Here is a 12,458-nt window from a genome sequence, read left to right as displayed (position 1 = left end):
AATATTTTTTAATCTTTTTAATTTATTGTTTTTTTATTTTTAGTATTTACAAATTATGTTTATTGTATTTTTTGTCCTTATAACATTTTAGATAATATTTTTTTACTACTTAAAGTATTATTTAGAGTACTTTAAGGATAAAAAACAAAACACACATAATTTGTATCGAGTAAAAAAAAATTATTAGAAGGAAAATAAAAAATTACTAAATGGTAATGAAAAAAATTATCTAAAATATAATTTGATTGAAAAGAGTAACTTAACCTGAGGTACTTTTTTTTTCTTCTCTGTAGATATATACATCCGTCTAAGAAGATGTTCCTAAAATTATTGATACTCAGTTTTGGTATATAGCTACACAAACGTTGACTGCTGTGCGATGTACTATCCATTCCAACAAGCGTAGACTCTTCTATATTACTCCAACCACTCTTTTTTCCTCCATCCACTGAACCAAATCCTCATAGCTTGATTGTGATTTTGAGAGTATCCTTCTCTGATTTTTTCTCTCCAAAATCAAAATCTGTTGAACCCTTTTCCTCCTCATAAGATTCTCTCTCCCTTTCTAATAATTATCTGACTTTTATCCTCTCACATCCACAAATGCTTTTCTCAAAGAATGGCCATAGATTCTTCAAATTCAGAAGCCAGGTTTCTTGCCCATGTCTTTTATACTGTCTTTTCAATTTTTGATAACCTTTTCACCCTCATCAAACTCTCTTCATCATCCACAAGAATTTTCAACCAAAGCACTCATCAGTCTTTTGGCTCAACACTCACAATCTTATTTGGTGTGACCTTATTGTGGGACTACACACAGTAATCATTATTGTTCTTCTTTAATAATCCATACAACAAACAGTTTCCAAAATATCCCTCTCAAAGGAGTGGCACCTCTTGTTGTTATTGCCACTCTTCTCCTATATTTTAAGTCCTTCATACACACCAAGATTTATTCACAAGTTAACACCAATGGTTCACAAGCACTTCTACGAGCTTTCATGTGGAGTTGTTGAAATGGCTTGGATTATGCTTAGTGTTGACTACTCACGCCTCCTGTGGCAATTGTTTGGAGTATTTTCTTACGAGAACCATGAATGGAAACCTCGGATCATCTAGCACACACCCTTCAGTTTAGTCACATAATAGTTACATATAATATTTAATTTGTTGCCGAGTTTTCAATACTAGTAGCTGTAAGTCTATAATACTCGTCCATAGTAATTCTATCTGGCTCGAGCAGGATTACCTCCTGTGATAAATACCTGTGCCGGTTAAGTCAGAGTTGTGGTGATCAGTGATCGAGCCACAGCAAGAGCCATGTACAAGGGAAGATTAGGAGGCAAGGCTCAGCTTGGATATGTTGAAACTGACCCTTTGGGTCGATATGGACGTGTAAGTGTTTCTCATTGATTCCTATTTCATCTATTTTTTTTTATATGTTAGAAATCAAAAATATGTATAAGAAGATTTATATCTTACTTAGTACACTGCTTAATAAACTGAGTTAGACTCCTTCATCTTCATGTTTTGTAGTTGGATGTATCTGAGTAGTTGATTGGTCTAATATTTAGAATATGCTGATTAAGTTGGAGGGGCTTGTGAGTAGATAGATTGATGAAGATGTTCTCTTGTTTTAGACTTAGATTGAGTTTGAGGAAACATTTACGCTTGACTTTGAAATTATATTCACCTATATTACAAGAACAATTAAAATTAGTAGGCCCTTTTTTTTATATAAAATTATCATTATTTTTTTGTGATCTCGGTGTTAGTGTTAAAAAAAAATTTCCGTCACTAATTTTATCACTAATATAATTCTTTAATATTTGTAAGGATTGAAATTATACAAAATAAATTTAATCATTAAAATTGATAATTAGTAGCCGTTTTAATCTCCTACAATAGTGTGCATATCATTCAGTTTGTCTCTGCCATCAAAAATAAAATTAACTGATAGTTGTCAAATTTAGGGATTAGATTGATTTGTGTAATGTTAGGGATCAAATTGGTCAATGATACTAATTTTAAAAATCAAAATGATTTTTTAAGAAAAAAATAAAAATGATTGTTAATTATCGAGGTGGAGATTATGTTTTTCTTCTTATCATGACAAAAATTAAATTGACAGTGGATATTAATTTCAAGAAACTAAAATTTTCTCTGTTTAATCTTTTTACAAAAGTAGTCTGCCCGTGAAAATTGGTTTTACTCTCTATCTGTTGCCTTTTTTTTTTACATCATCTGCTTTTTGTTATTGGCCAGTTTTGTGGAATTACGTCATGTTTAACTTAATTTTTTATTTGCTTGGAAAAGGGAAAATTTTTCTTTTCTTGAATATTTCAGTTGCCGTCTTATGATGAAGTCAAATTATTATAAAGAAATTAAAATTAATTAAGCACCATACGTTCTGTTTTGTCCTTTACCAAGTCCTGGGTTTATTGTCAGTGACGCACCACCTTACCCACACAAGGTTATCTTATCTCCCTAAAACACCAAAGGTCATTTCTTAAAGAGCCAAATTGAATGGCCAAAACTATGTTACATCCACAGTTAAGTTTGACCCCTAATGCAAACTAGTGGCACATGTAAATTAATCTTATTTATCTATATAGTTGCCTCGTTGGTGTTAAAATTAAATTATGAGTTTAATAAAAAAAATTGAGTTTAATGATTATACAGTGTAAAATAGTTTTATACAATCATGCAATTACAAATTACCGTTTCAATTATTTTTAAGATAATTGATTATTTTAAAAGTTAATAAACTTATCATATATCGTGGGTTGTAATTAGATCGATGACTATAATTTTTTTTTTTATAATATGAGTGTATAACTTTTTTCTCTTAAATTGTTAATTAAATTATCAACCAAGCTGTATTATTATGTTCATGTTTATTGGTTGGTGTAGTTCAGGGACATTCTAGGCAAAGGAGCAGTGAAGGTAGTGTATAGGGCCTTTGATGAGGTCCTAGGAATAGAGGTGGCTTGGAACCAAGTCAAGCTTGGTGATGTGTTTCATTCACCAGATCTACTTCCGAGGCTTTATTCAGAGGTTCATCTCCTCAAGAACTTGGAACATGACTCCATCATGACCTTCCATGATTCTTGGATTGATGTCAACTGTAGAACCTTCAACTTCATCACCGAATTGTTCACATCTGGCACCCTACGAGAGTAATATAATCAACCATTTTCCTGTCACTATTTTCATACCTTCGAACCCTTCAACTTAATGAGCAATTCCTACATGAATACAGTGCTTAATCAAATCTTGAAGTTAATACTAAAATAACATGAATATAGACTTTATTTTAAGAGAGCATAAGTTATGCACAGTTTTACATACTATCATCCAAATACAAAGCATCCCATATAAGAAAGAACGTTATGACAACAGAGTAATTCCTGATTAGTTGACGGTATAAAAGTCTCTACACCAACATGCATAATTAAACTCTTATTTTAAAGAAAAAAAAATTATATCTAGTTTTTTAAGAATTTTGTTTTATTGTTTTCTAATCAGAATTACAATTTCATTGAGATGAAATAACACTAATTTTGATTAGAAAACACCGCTAAAACATTTAAGAAACCGTATCTAAATTTTGTTCTTATTTTAATTCTAGTTCTTGGGATCCAAATTCCTTGCATTCAATTTTTCACACATTCTATAATTCAGAATTGTCTTGATCAAGATCAAACGGTTCATATTTTATCTCAATAAATCAAAGTTAGAATACACATTTAAAATCTGAGTCGGCCGATCTTCATCCAACTGTTACAAATACTGTGACTGTGCAAATTTGACTGCACTGAATCCAATTCCTTCATATACATCTTAAGTTTTCAATTGGCTATGTTTATAAATGTGTTGTATTCATGTAAAAATTACTCTTAATATACAATTTTTCTTTCCTCACGTTGGTTTTTTATTTGGTGATAACAATGCATACATGAATACTATGTATGTGATGTAGGTATAGAAAGAAGTACCAGCGAGTAGATATCAGAGCAGTGAAGAATTGGGCACGCCAGATTCTAAGTGGCTTGGAGTATTTGCACAGCCATGATCCTCCTGTGATACATAGAGACCTCAAATGTGACAATATCTTCATCAATGGCCATCTGGGGCAGGTCAAGATTGGTGACTTGGGCCTTGCAGCCATTCTCCGTGGCTCCCAACATGCACACAGTGTCATAGGCAATTTCTCTTGCTCTTTTAGTTGGTACCTAAATTTATCAATGATTAGTAATCTGAGCTAAAAAAATGTGTCTACAAAACTGAAGTTTTTGTTTTGTTGAGCCTTCAGGTACACCAGAATTTATGGCACCTGAATTGTATGAAGAGGAATACAATGAGCTGGTCGACATATACTCCTTTGGGATGTGCATGATAGAAATTTTTACTTCTGAGTTCCCGTACAGCGAGTGCTCTAACCCTGCTCAGATATACAAGAAAGTTACTTCGGTAAGCTTTATTAATTTTTTTCTCTTACCCTTTTAGGACCAACTTTTACATTTCACAATTTAGGATCAACTTTTCTTACCCTGTTAGGGTCAGATTTCATTTCACTTAAGTTAGGATCAACTTTTACAAACGAGATTTTGCAAAATTAATTTTAGTTAAAAGTTTAAAGTAAAGTAATTTAAGTTCAAAAAAAATAACTTAAAAGTACATTGTAATAAAGTTTAATAACCCAAAACAAAAGTTATGTCCTTTCACTATTAATCTAAGTTGTGATTAGAAGTAAAATACAACTAATCATCTAGAACAAAAAGCCTTATCTGACTAGGTGATGTTAGTTACATAAATCATACGACGTCATTCAATTTGGTGAAAGACTAATTTTGAGTTATACTATATGATTAGAAGCAAAATAATCAGATACATTTTTTCCCTATACAAAAGATTCACTTCACAAATTTGAATGTTTCGATTCAACAGGGGAAGCTACCAGAAGCCTATTACAGAATCCATGACTTGGAAGCCCAAAGATTTGTGGGAAAATGTTTGGCAAATGTCTCAGAGAGGTTGTCAGCAAAGGAGCTCTTGTTGGACCCATTTTTAGCCAAGGAACAACTAGACTCTCCACTTCCTAGCCCAACATTACCTAAAAAACAAGCCCCCACACTCAATTTCACTGCATCACTTGCCAAAGAGTTATCTCAGCCAAAGAGTAACCAAACAAAGGACTCACACATGACAATCACCGGATCAATAAATGAAGAGGATGACACGGTTTTCCTGAAAGTACAAATTTCTAACAAAGATGGTATGCACATAAAATTTCATATCACAAGATACTATTATTTTGTGTTTATGAAAGTGCTTTGCTTCAAAGTTGTGTTTTGCATGCAGGGCAAAAGAGAAACATTTTCTTTCCATTTGACACCATATACGACACTGCCATTGATGTGGCAATGGAGATGGTTAAAGAACTGGAGATTAGTGACTTGGAACCATTGGAGATTGCTAAAATGATTGAGGAGGAGATATCAGCTTTGGTCCCTAAATGGAGGGATTGGGGCAGTGCTGAGTATCAAAAGCAGCATAGTTTTAGCTATGAAGAAGAGTATGACATGAGTAACCACCACCCTTTCTTCTCAACATCTTCTCGCTCTTCCTCTCATGCTTCTCTTCCAGTGTTTGGTTCTTCCTACAAGAATAATTCCCACTATCGTGGGAATCATTACCCTTTTGCTCAAGATTGGCCTCAAGGTACTACTACTCCTTCAACTTATGATGCAAATAACATCTCTACTTTGATTCTTTAAAAGTGGAAATGTTGTTTAACAACTTTATCTTCTAAAAAGTGAGTAAACCATATATTTGATTCTTGAAATTGAAATCAACAATTAATTTGGTCCTTAGCATATAAAAGCATCTTTGATCCCCAAAATTCACACAACTAGTTTTTTTTTTTTTTCTTTTTTAAAGCAAAATAGAGATGTGACAGAAGCTATTGGTTGTTTTCATTCCAACCAGGTTGGCACCAAAACAACCCCCAGCAAAACCTGCACCACCCCATATCATTCATCAAAAGAATAAGAAAAAGCAACAAAGAACCAAGGGGGGACATGGAGCCAAACCCTTGGAAGGTCAAACTAAACTATACTTAAACCTGTAGTAAGGTAGAGCTATTCTGTCCAGTACAAAAAGATTAGAGATAAAAGCGGGAAAACACAACTATAGAAGTTAATTTAGTCCTTAACATTACAAAAATGCAAGACTCTAGAAGTTATCTATTGAACCTTCCAACAGAGTAACGCCTCCGTCTTTCTAGTTAGGCATTTGAGTGTCTGTGGACCGTCTAACCGAGTAATTATCTATGCTTTTAAGACTTGGCACTTGAGGCCTTGTAACGCGTCCTATTGAAGATGAGTGAGTCTCTGATCCTTGAGCTCAATATAATGATTTCTAGGAGACACACAATAAATAGTTGTGGCCAATCCTTGCACGCCAAGTTACGCATAATAGAGGCTCACTAGGATTTTTAAAGTTCGCGTTGAAGTTTAAAACTGATAGGTGTGTTCTTTAATGTGATCATCTGTCAATATAGTCCTTGACTTTAGTGTGTCACAATCTCACATACTAAAATAACTTATTAAATAGAAACAACTTTTTTCTTCATAAAATCAAAAATTAAATTAACTATTAGTTATCAAAATTTATGATTTTTAATAACAACAATTGACTAGAAATGTCAATTTCAAGGACTATGTTGATGTATTACTCTCAAGGAAAGCTACTACTGTTATTTTCAGTGCAGTTAAAGAATTTGATTTCAACATCTCTATTGAGCTATTTTGCAGATGAACTATTTATGAATGATGATGCGAGCTCTCAAAGCTCAATGAACTCCTTCAAGTGTTTCAATTTCAATTGCTGTGACCCTGGCAATGAAGATGAGCATGATCCAACTCTAGTACTAGGAGCAGAACACCTTTACTACACCCCAAAAGGAAACGAAAAGTGCATAAGATTTTGTCCTAGAGAAGAAGTGATGGATGCTGATTTCACCAAACAGTTATGCAACATGAGAATGGATTCTCACAGGTGTCATGGAATGCACAGGCTAACCAGGATCCGTTCCTTCGTGGACCTGAGGAGACAACAACTGCAACGATCACTGATGGAGGAGATTCACAAGAGGAGAATGTTCAAGACGGTTGGTGCCGTTGAGAACATTGGGTTTCAGAATCCAGAAGGAGGCGGATGTTTTTCTTATTGAAACTCCAATCTCCATAGGTTCCAATGCTCTTTTTCTTTTTTAACTTGTTATGCTTTGGGGTATTTATTAATTATTGTAATGCCTTATGAATTAAGATGTCCGTGAATATTTGTATCCTATACGGACTCATCCGAATATTGCAAAATAAAACTTGTAATATAGTTTAATTTATGCTTTTGTTAGGAGATGTTTGCTTGTTTGTAAGACTTCTGTTGTGATATTTCTCTTTTTGTATGTTGAAATATGGAATTTCTTGAATTTGGATTGGGTTTGAGGTGTAGATTGCCAAAACCTTTATAAGCTCTATTTTGGCAATATTTAGTCAACCTAGGATTTCAACACAATGCAAAGGATGTTTTTTCGTTTTTTGTCATCACCTAATGACTAATCTCTGTCATGAAATTTAGCTTACCACCTCCCAATCCTGTTTTATATATTTATAAGACTCAAATCTAAGACATTCCTTAAAGGAATTGAATCCAATTTCATTCTGACCAACGACTTGTTGGTCAAAAGATGATTTACTATTGAAACTAATATGACAAAGAGTTATTACTACTATGCCAAAAGCTCAAGTTGTTAACAAAGGCACAACTTGCATTAGACATGGATCTTCCCTATTTAAGCCATTGGGCATGGGAAACCAGGTTGAACTCGATCACATAATTAACACGATGCACCTCGCAACTCTTTGGGCATATTAAAAGCTAAGGTGAAGAAACTATATGTTTGAACATAAATTAAATGTGGATAAATTAGACTCGATGCACAGAAAGTAGGTTGGATTTCTGTTGCACCCTCCCTCAATCTTGGCCGTCTTTGAAAGGAAACAAAGATTGGTTCTAACTTCAAAGTTTGATGAAATTTCAAGGAGTGACTCTTTGTTAAGACATTAGAAAGCTAAGGTTGGCTAGTAGTGTTCTGAATAATGACTTGATCTGGAATCACACATTCTTTTTGAAAGTGCAAGTCTATTTCAATGTGCTTGATTCTAAGTCATGAAAATAGTATTTTGATTACCACGAACGATAAGATTTGGTGAAGTACAAGGAGGACACAGCTCATGGAGAAGACAAACAAATCCATTGTGTGATTCTGCTATGGTGGATGCCAATGCTTACATTTGGCCACGTCACGGGATCTTGTGATTGTTGGTTGGTTGCTTTTGTGGAATTCAAGGGATTGAAAACCAAAATTCAGTGAAAGAACGTCTAGTATCAATGCACCTCTCCCAATCAGAATAAGTTTATGCTTCTATGCAATCCAATGATCAACAACAGAACCATGCTATAGCGAGTCCTTTTCAGGTATCAAATGATTTTCTTAATCTTTTCATAAATTTGAAAGTGATGGGTGTTGGAGTGTAAAAACAAGATTAACCTAAACTAGATTGTAGAGAGAGTGCCGTTTAGGATTGGGCTTGGGGACAATCTGGACAATGTCAATGGTTCACTTTGTCCTAAACTAGATTAACCTAAATAACAAGCAATGAAATTGACCAAGGTTAACACCAAGTACAAGACTCTTAATATACATATGGGAACAGTAGATATATTAAGTCTAAAGTAAAAGGCCTTGAGTCCTCGAGTCAGAGAATTTATCTCATTTCAGACTTCTATAAATACAACTAACTTTATTAGAGTAAGTACTAAGTAAACATTTAATATGTACAAAAAATAATCATTCTGGTGTAATATCTACTAATTTAAATATCAAAGTGTCTTTTACAAGTACTTAGTCATTTTTCATGGTGTCGCGACCTTGTTGGAGAGCTCATAGTCGTCATCAAAGAATCTCCGACCTTAATTTAAATATCAGAGTGTCTTTTACAAGTACTTACTCATTTTTCATGGTGTCTCAACCTTGTTGGAGAGCTCATAGTCGTCATCAAAGAATCTCCGACCTTAATCCACTCAGGTAACCATCCAATTCAACATCCTCTAGACTCCGGTCTCGATCAATTGTCCATCTCAGATGCATTAACTTTCTATAACTCTAAATTTTAGCTTTAAAATTATTTTCTACTCCAAGAAATCAATTGTGGAAATTGGAAAACCAAAGTCCTTAATGTAAAATTCTCCCTTAAGCTTGGTAATAATAGAACTGAACTAAGATGCTGTTGAAATTTAGAATGTCCTTTGCATAAAGTAGCATAAATAGCTGGAGGGTCAAGATGATGAAAATTGATGAACAAACTCTGAAGTATCTCCTCTGCGACTCTGAAGTCTGAACCAGTCTTTGCAAGTAGCAACTAGCTTGTAACTTTGAACCACGGACACCGTCTGTTGAAGATATACTTTTGTAACTGCATAATATTTTATTTTTCAATTTTTAAAATAGGATTTAGTAAATAAGTTGATTTCCTATATTTTAGGAGTAAGTCAGTTTTAATGGATTAGCCTAGTCAATAAGTGATTCTTATCTTTAAGGAGCAAGTTAGTTTTAATATTCTGTTTTGCTAATATCTTGTTATCTAATTAGTTTATCTTTTGCTATTTATTGTATCGCTGCTGAGAACAATTTGAATTAGAATAGAATAATTCTATTTCCTCTGCATACATATTGTCTCTCTTCTCTCCTCTGTTTTTTATAATTTCCTCCACAAAACTAACAATTGGTATCTGAGCCTTATTCTTACGGGACCTCTACCATGGAAGGTGAAGCAAGTTTTTCCCACATAACTCTTCCAATCTTTGATGGAGAGAATTATGATCTTTGGGAAGTGAAAATGCAATCCTACATGGAGTCTTTGGATTTATGGGATGCTGTGGAAGAGGATTATGAAATATTTCCGCTGCCTGAAAATCCCACCATGGTCCAAATTAAAAATCACAAGGAAAGAAAGATGAAGAAGGCAAAGGCGAGATCATGTTTGTTCACTGGTGTTTCACAAATGATATTCATCAGAATCATGACTCTTAAATCACCCAAAGCAATTTGGGATTATCTGAAAGAGGAATACGCTGGAGATGATAGAATACGAAACATGCAAGTGCTGAATTTAAGGAGGGAATTTGAGCTTCAAAGGATGCAAGAGTCAGAGACAATCAAAGAATACTCAAACAAATTATTGGGTATTGCCAACAAGATAAAGTTGTTGGGAAGTGATTTTGTTGATTCGAGAATTATAGAGAAAATTTTGGTAACGGTGCCGGAGAGGTATGAAGCATCTATAGCTTCATTGGAGAACACAAAGGATCTGTCGAAAATCACATTGGCAGAAGTGCTACATGCCCTGCAAGCTCAAGAGCAGCGAAGGTTGATGAGGCAAGATCGTGTTGTCGAAGGTGCTTTGCCTGCCAAACATCATGAAGTTGATGAAAGCAAAAAGGATTTTTTTCAAGAAGAATCAACCAGCAAGCAGCGAAAACAGTGCAAACAACCAAGGTAAGGATAAAAAGAAAAATTATCCACCTTGTCAACATTGTGGCAAAAAAGGTCATGCACCTTTCAGATGTTGGAGGAGACCAGATGCAAAATGTAACAAGTGCAACCAGGTAGGGTATGAAGCAGTGATCTGCGCCAACAAAAATCACCATGATGAGGGAGCTCAGATTGCTAATCAAGAAGAAGAGGACCAACTGTTTGTGGCCACATGCTTCTTGAGTAGTGAATCAAGTGAAAGTTGGTTGATTGATAGTGGTTGTACGAACCACATGACATATGATAAGACCTTATTCAAAGATTTGAAGCCAACAAATGTCTCAAAGGTCAGAATTGGGAATGGTGGCTATATTCCAATAAAAGGAAAAGGAACTGTTGTAATTTCAACGTGTTCAGGTACCAAATTAATATCAGATGTTCTTTATGTACCTAACATTGACCAAAACTTGCTAAGCGCAGGTCAGTTGATTAAAAAGGGATTTAAAGTGTCCTTTGAACATCAACATTGCTTTATCTATGACAATTTTGGCCGGGAAGTTCTAAGGGTTAAAATGAAAGGTAAAAGCTTTTCATTTGATCCAGCAGAGGAGGAGCATACAACCTATTTCACTCAAGTCACACCCACGGAACTCTGGCACAAGAGACTTGATCATTGCCATCTTGAAAGAATGCTAAACATGAAAAAAAGGAAATATGCAAAAGAAAATTTGAAAAAGTTTCAAATGGAGAAATGCAAGTCTGTTAGCACACCAATGAATCAAAAGGAGAAGTTTAGCAAGGAAGAAGGTGTTGATAACATTGATGAAGGATATTATGGGAGCTTTATTGGATGTCTAATGTATCTCACTTCAACAAGGTCAAACATTCTATTTTCTAAAAAGAACAAAACTGGAATTTTTGTTGACAATCAAGTAGCCATTGCTATTGCAAACAATCCCGTGTGTCATGGGAAAATTAAACATTTCAACATCCAGGTTTATTATTTGATAAAGATGCAACAAAGTGGAGAAGTGAACTTAATTTACTGCAAGTCTAAAGATCAATTGGCTGACATGTTTACAAAGTCACTACCTATCAACAAACTTGAACTCAAAGAATTGGAGTTTGCAGTTCCAAAAGCAAGGAGGAGTGTTGAAGATATACTTTTGTAACTGCATAATATTTTATTTTTCAATTTTTAAAATAGGATTTAGTAAATAAGTTGATTTCCTATATTTTAGGAGTAAGTCAGTTTTAATGGATTAGCCTAGTCAATAAGTGATTCTTATCTTTAAGGAGCAAGTTAGTTTTAATATTCTGTTTTGCTAATATCTTGTTATCTAATTAGTTTATCTTTTGCTATTTATCGTATCGCTGCTGAGAACAATTTGAATTAGAATAGAATAATTCTATTTCCTCTGCATACGTATTGTCTCTCTTCTCTCCTCTGTTTTTTATAATTTCCTCCACAAAACCAACACCGTCTATTTTATACCTATAAATAGATATGTAAAGATTTATAAACATTGAAAATATGAGGTATAGGTGGAAACTGAAATTTGATTCATGTGGTCTCCTGCTGCGCATGTGACCCATAGGTGAAACAGGCAGTCTACAACATGTAGTCATGAAAGAAAAAAATACATTGAAAGCTAAAGTGATGACAATATGTACTGCAGGTTTAAATGCATGTTTGAGGATAGTCAATGGTTTCAAATTCACAACTTATAAAGGCACTATCTGGCCAACACATTGATTTCAGCATGTTTAAGAAAAACAAAAGTTAGATTGAATATTCACTTATAGGTCCATATTGTGATTATAGACAGGATAGCTGAGGTTTATAGAAGAGAGTAAT

At 34.1% G+C, this 12,458-nt stretch overlaps 1 protein-coding gene across 3 annotated transcripts; it reads left to right on the top strand.

Annotated features, from left to right (window-relative positions):
- The first annotated feature begins 363 nt into the window (after positions 1-363).
- LOC114416832 (probable serine/threonine-protein kinase WNK5) lies at positions 364-7,495 on the top strand. Of its 3 annotated transcripts, none has more exons than XM_028381875.1 (7): positions 364-1,395; positions 2,914-3,179; positions 3,983-4,206; positions 4,316-4,473; positions 4,951-5,278; positions 5,365-5,724; positions 5,992-6,790. In XM_028381875.1, exons 1-7 carry the CDS (start codon positions 1,321-1,323, stop codon positions 6,123-6,125), a joined length of 1,545 nt encoding a protein of 514 aa, XP_028237676.1. In that variant the 5' UTR covers positions 364-1,320; the 3' UTR covers positions 6,126-6,790. The 3 variants fall into 3 exon arrangements, with proteins under 3 accessions (XP_028237676.1, XP_028237668.1, XP_028237663.1); XM_028381867.1 differs by lacking the exon at positions 5,992-6,790 and adding an exon at positions 6,819-7,495 and having other exon boundaries at positions 367-1,395; positions 2,919-3,179; XM_028381862.1 differs by lacking the exon at positions 5,992-6,790 and adding an exon at positions 6,819-7,495 and having other exon boundaries at positions 367-1,395.
- Positions 7,496-12,458: the final 4,963 nt, after the last annotated feature.

Source organism: Glycine soja, chromosome 1 (assembly GCF_004193775.1).
Source record: "Glycine soja cultivar W05 chromosome 1, ASM419377v2, whole genome shotgun sequence".
Classification (NCBI taxonomy): domain Eukaryota; kingdom Viridiplantae; phylum Streptophyta; class Magnoliopsida; order Fabales; family Fabaceae; genus Glycine; species Glycine soja.
Note: the sequence above shows the minus strand (reverse complement) of the source record. Positions and strands in the feature narration are given on the sequence as shown.

What these genes read in the sequence shown, in the direction of transcription:
- LOC114416832 (XM_028381862.1), top strand. Translation starts at nt 1,321, where the DNA reads ATGTACAAGGGAAGATTAGGAGGCAAGGCTCAGCTTGGATATGTTGAA. An exon ending in ACATGCACACAGTGTCATAG is followed by an intron (nt 4,207 to 4,315) that starts GCAATTTCTCTT and finishes TTGAGCCTTCAG; the next exon opens with GTACACCAGAATTTATGGCA. An exon ending in TATACAAGAAAGTTACTTCG is followed by an intron (nt 4,474 to 4,950) that starts GTAAGCTTTATT and finishes TCGATTCAACAG; the next exon opens with GGGAAGCTACCAGAAGCCTA.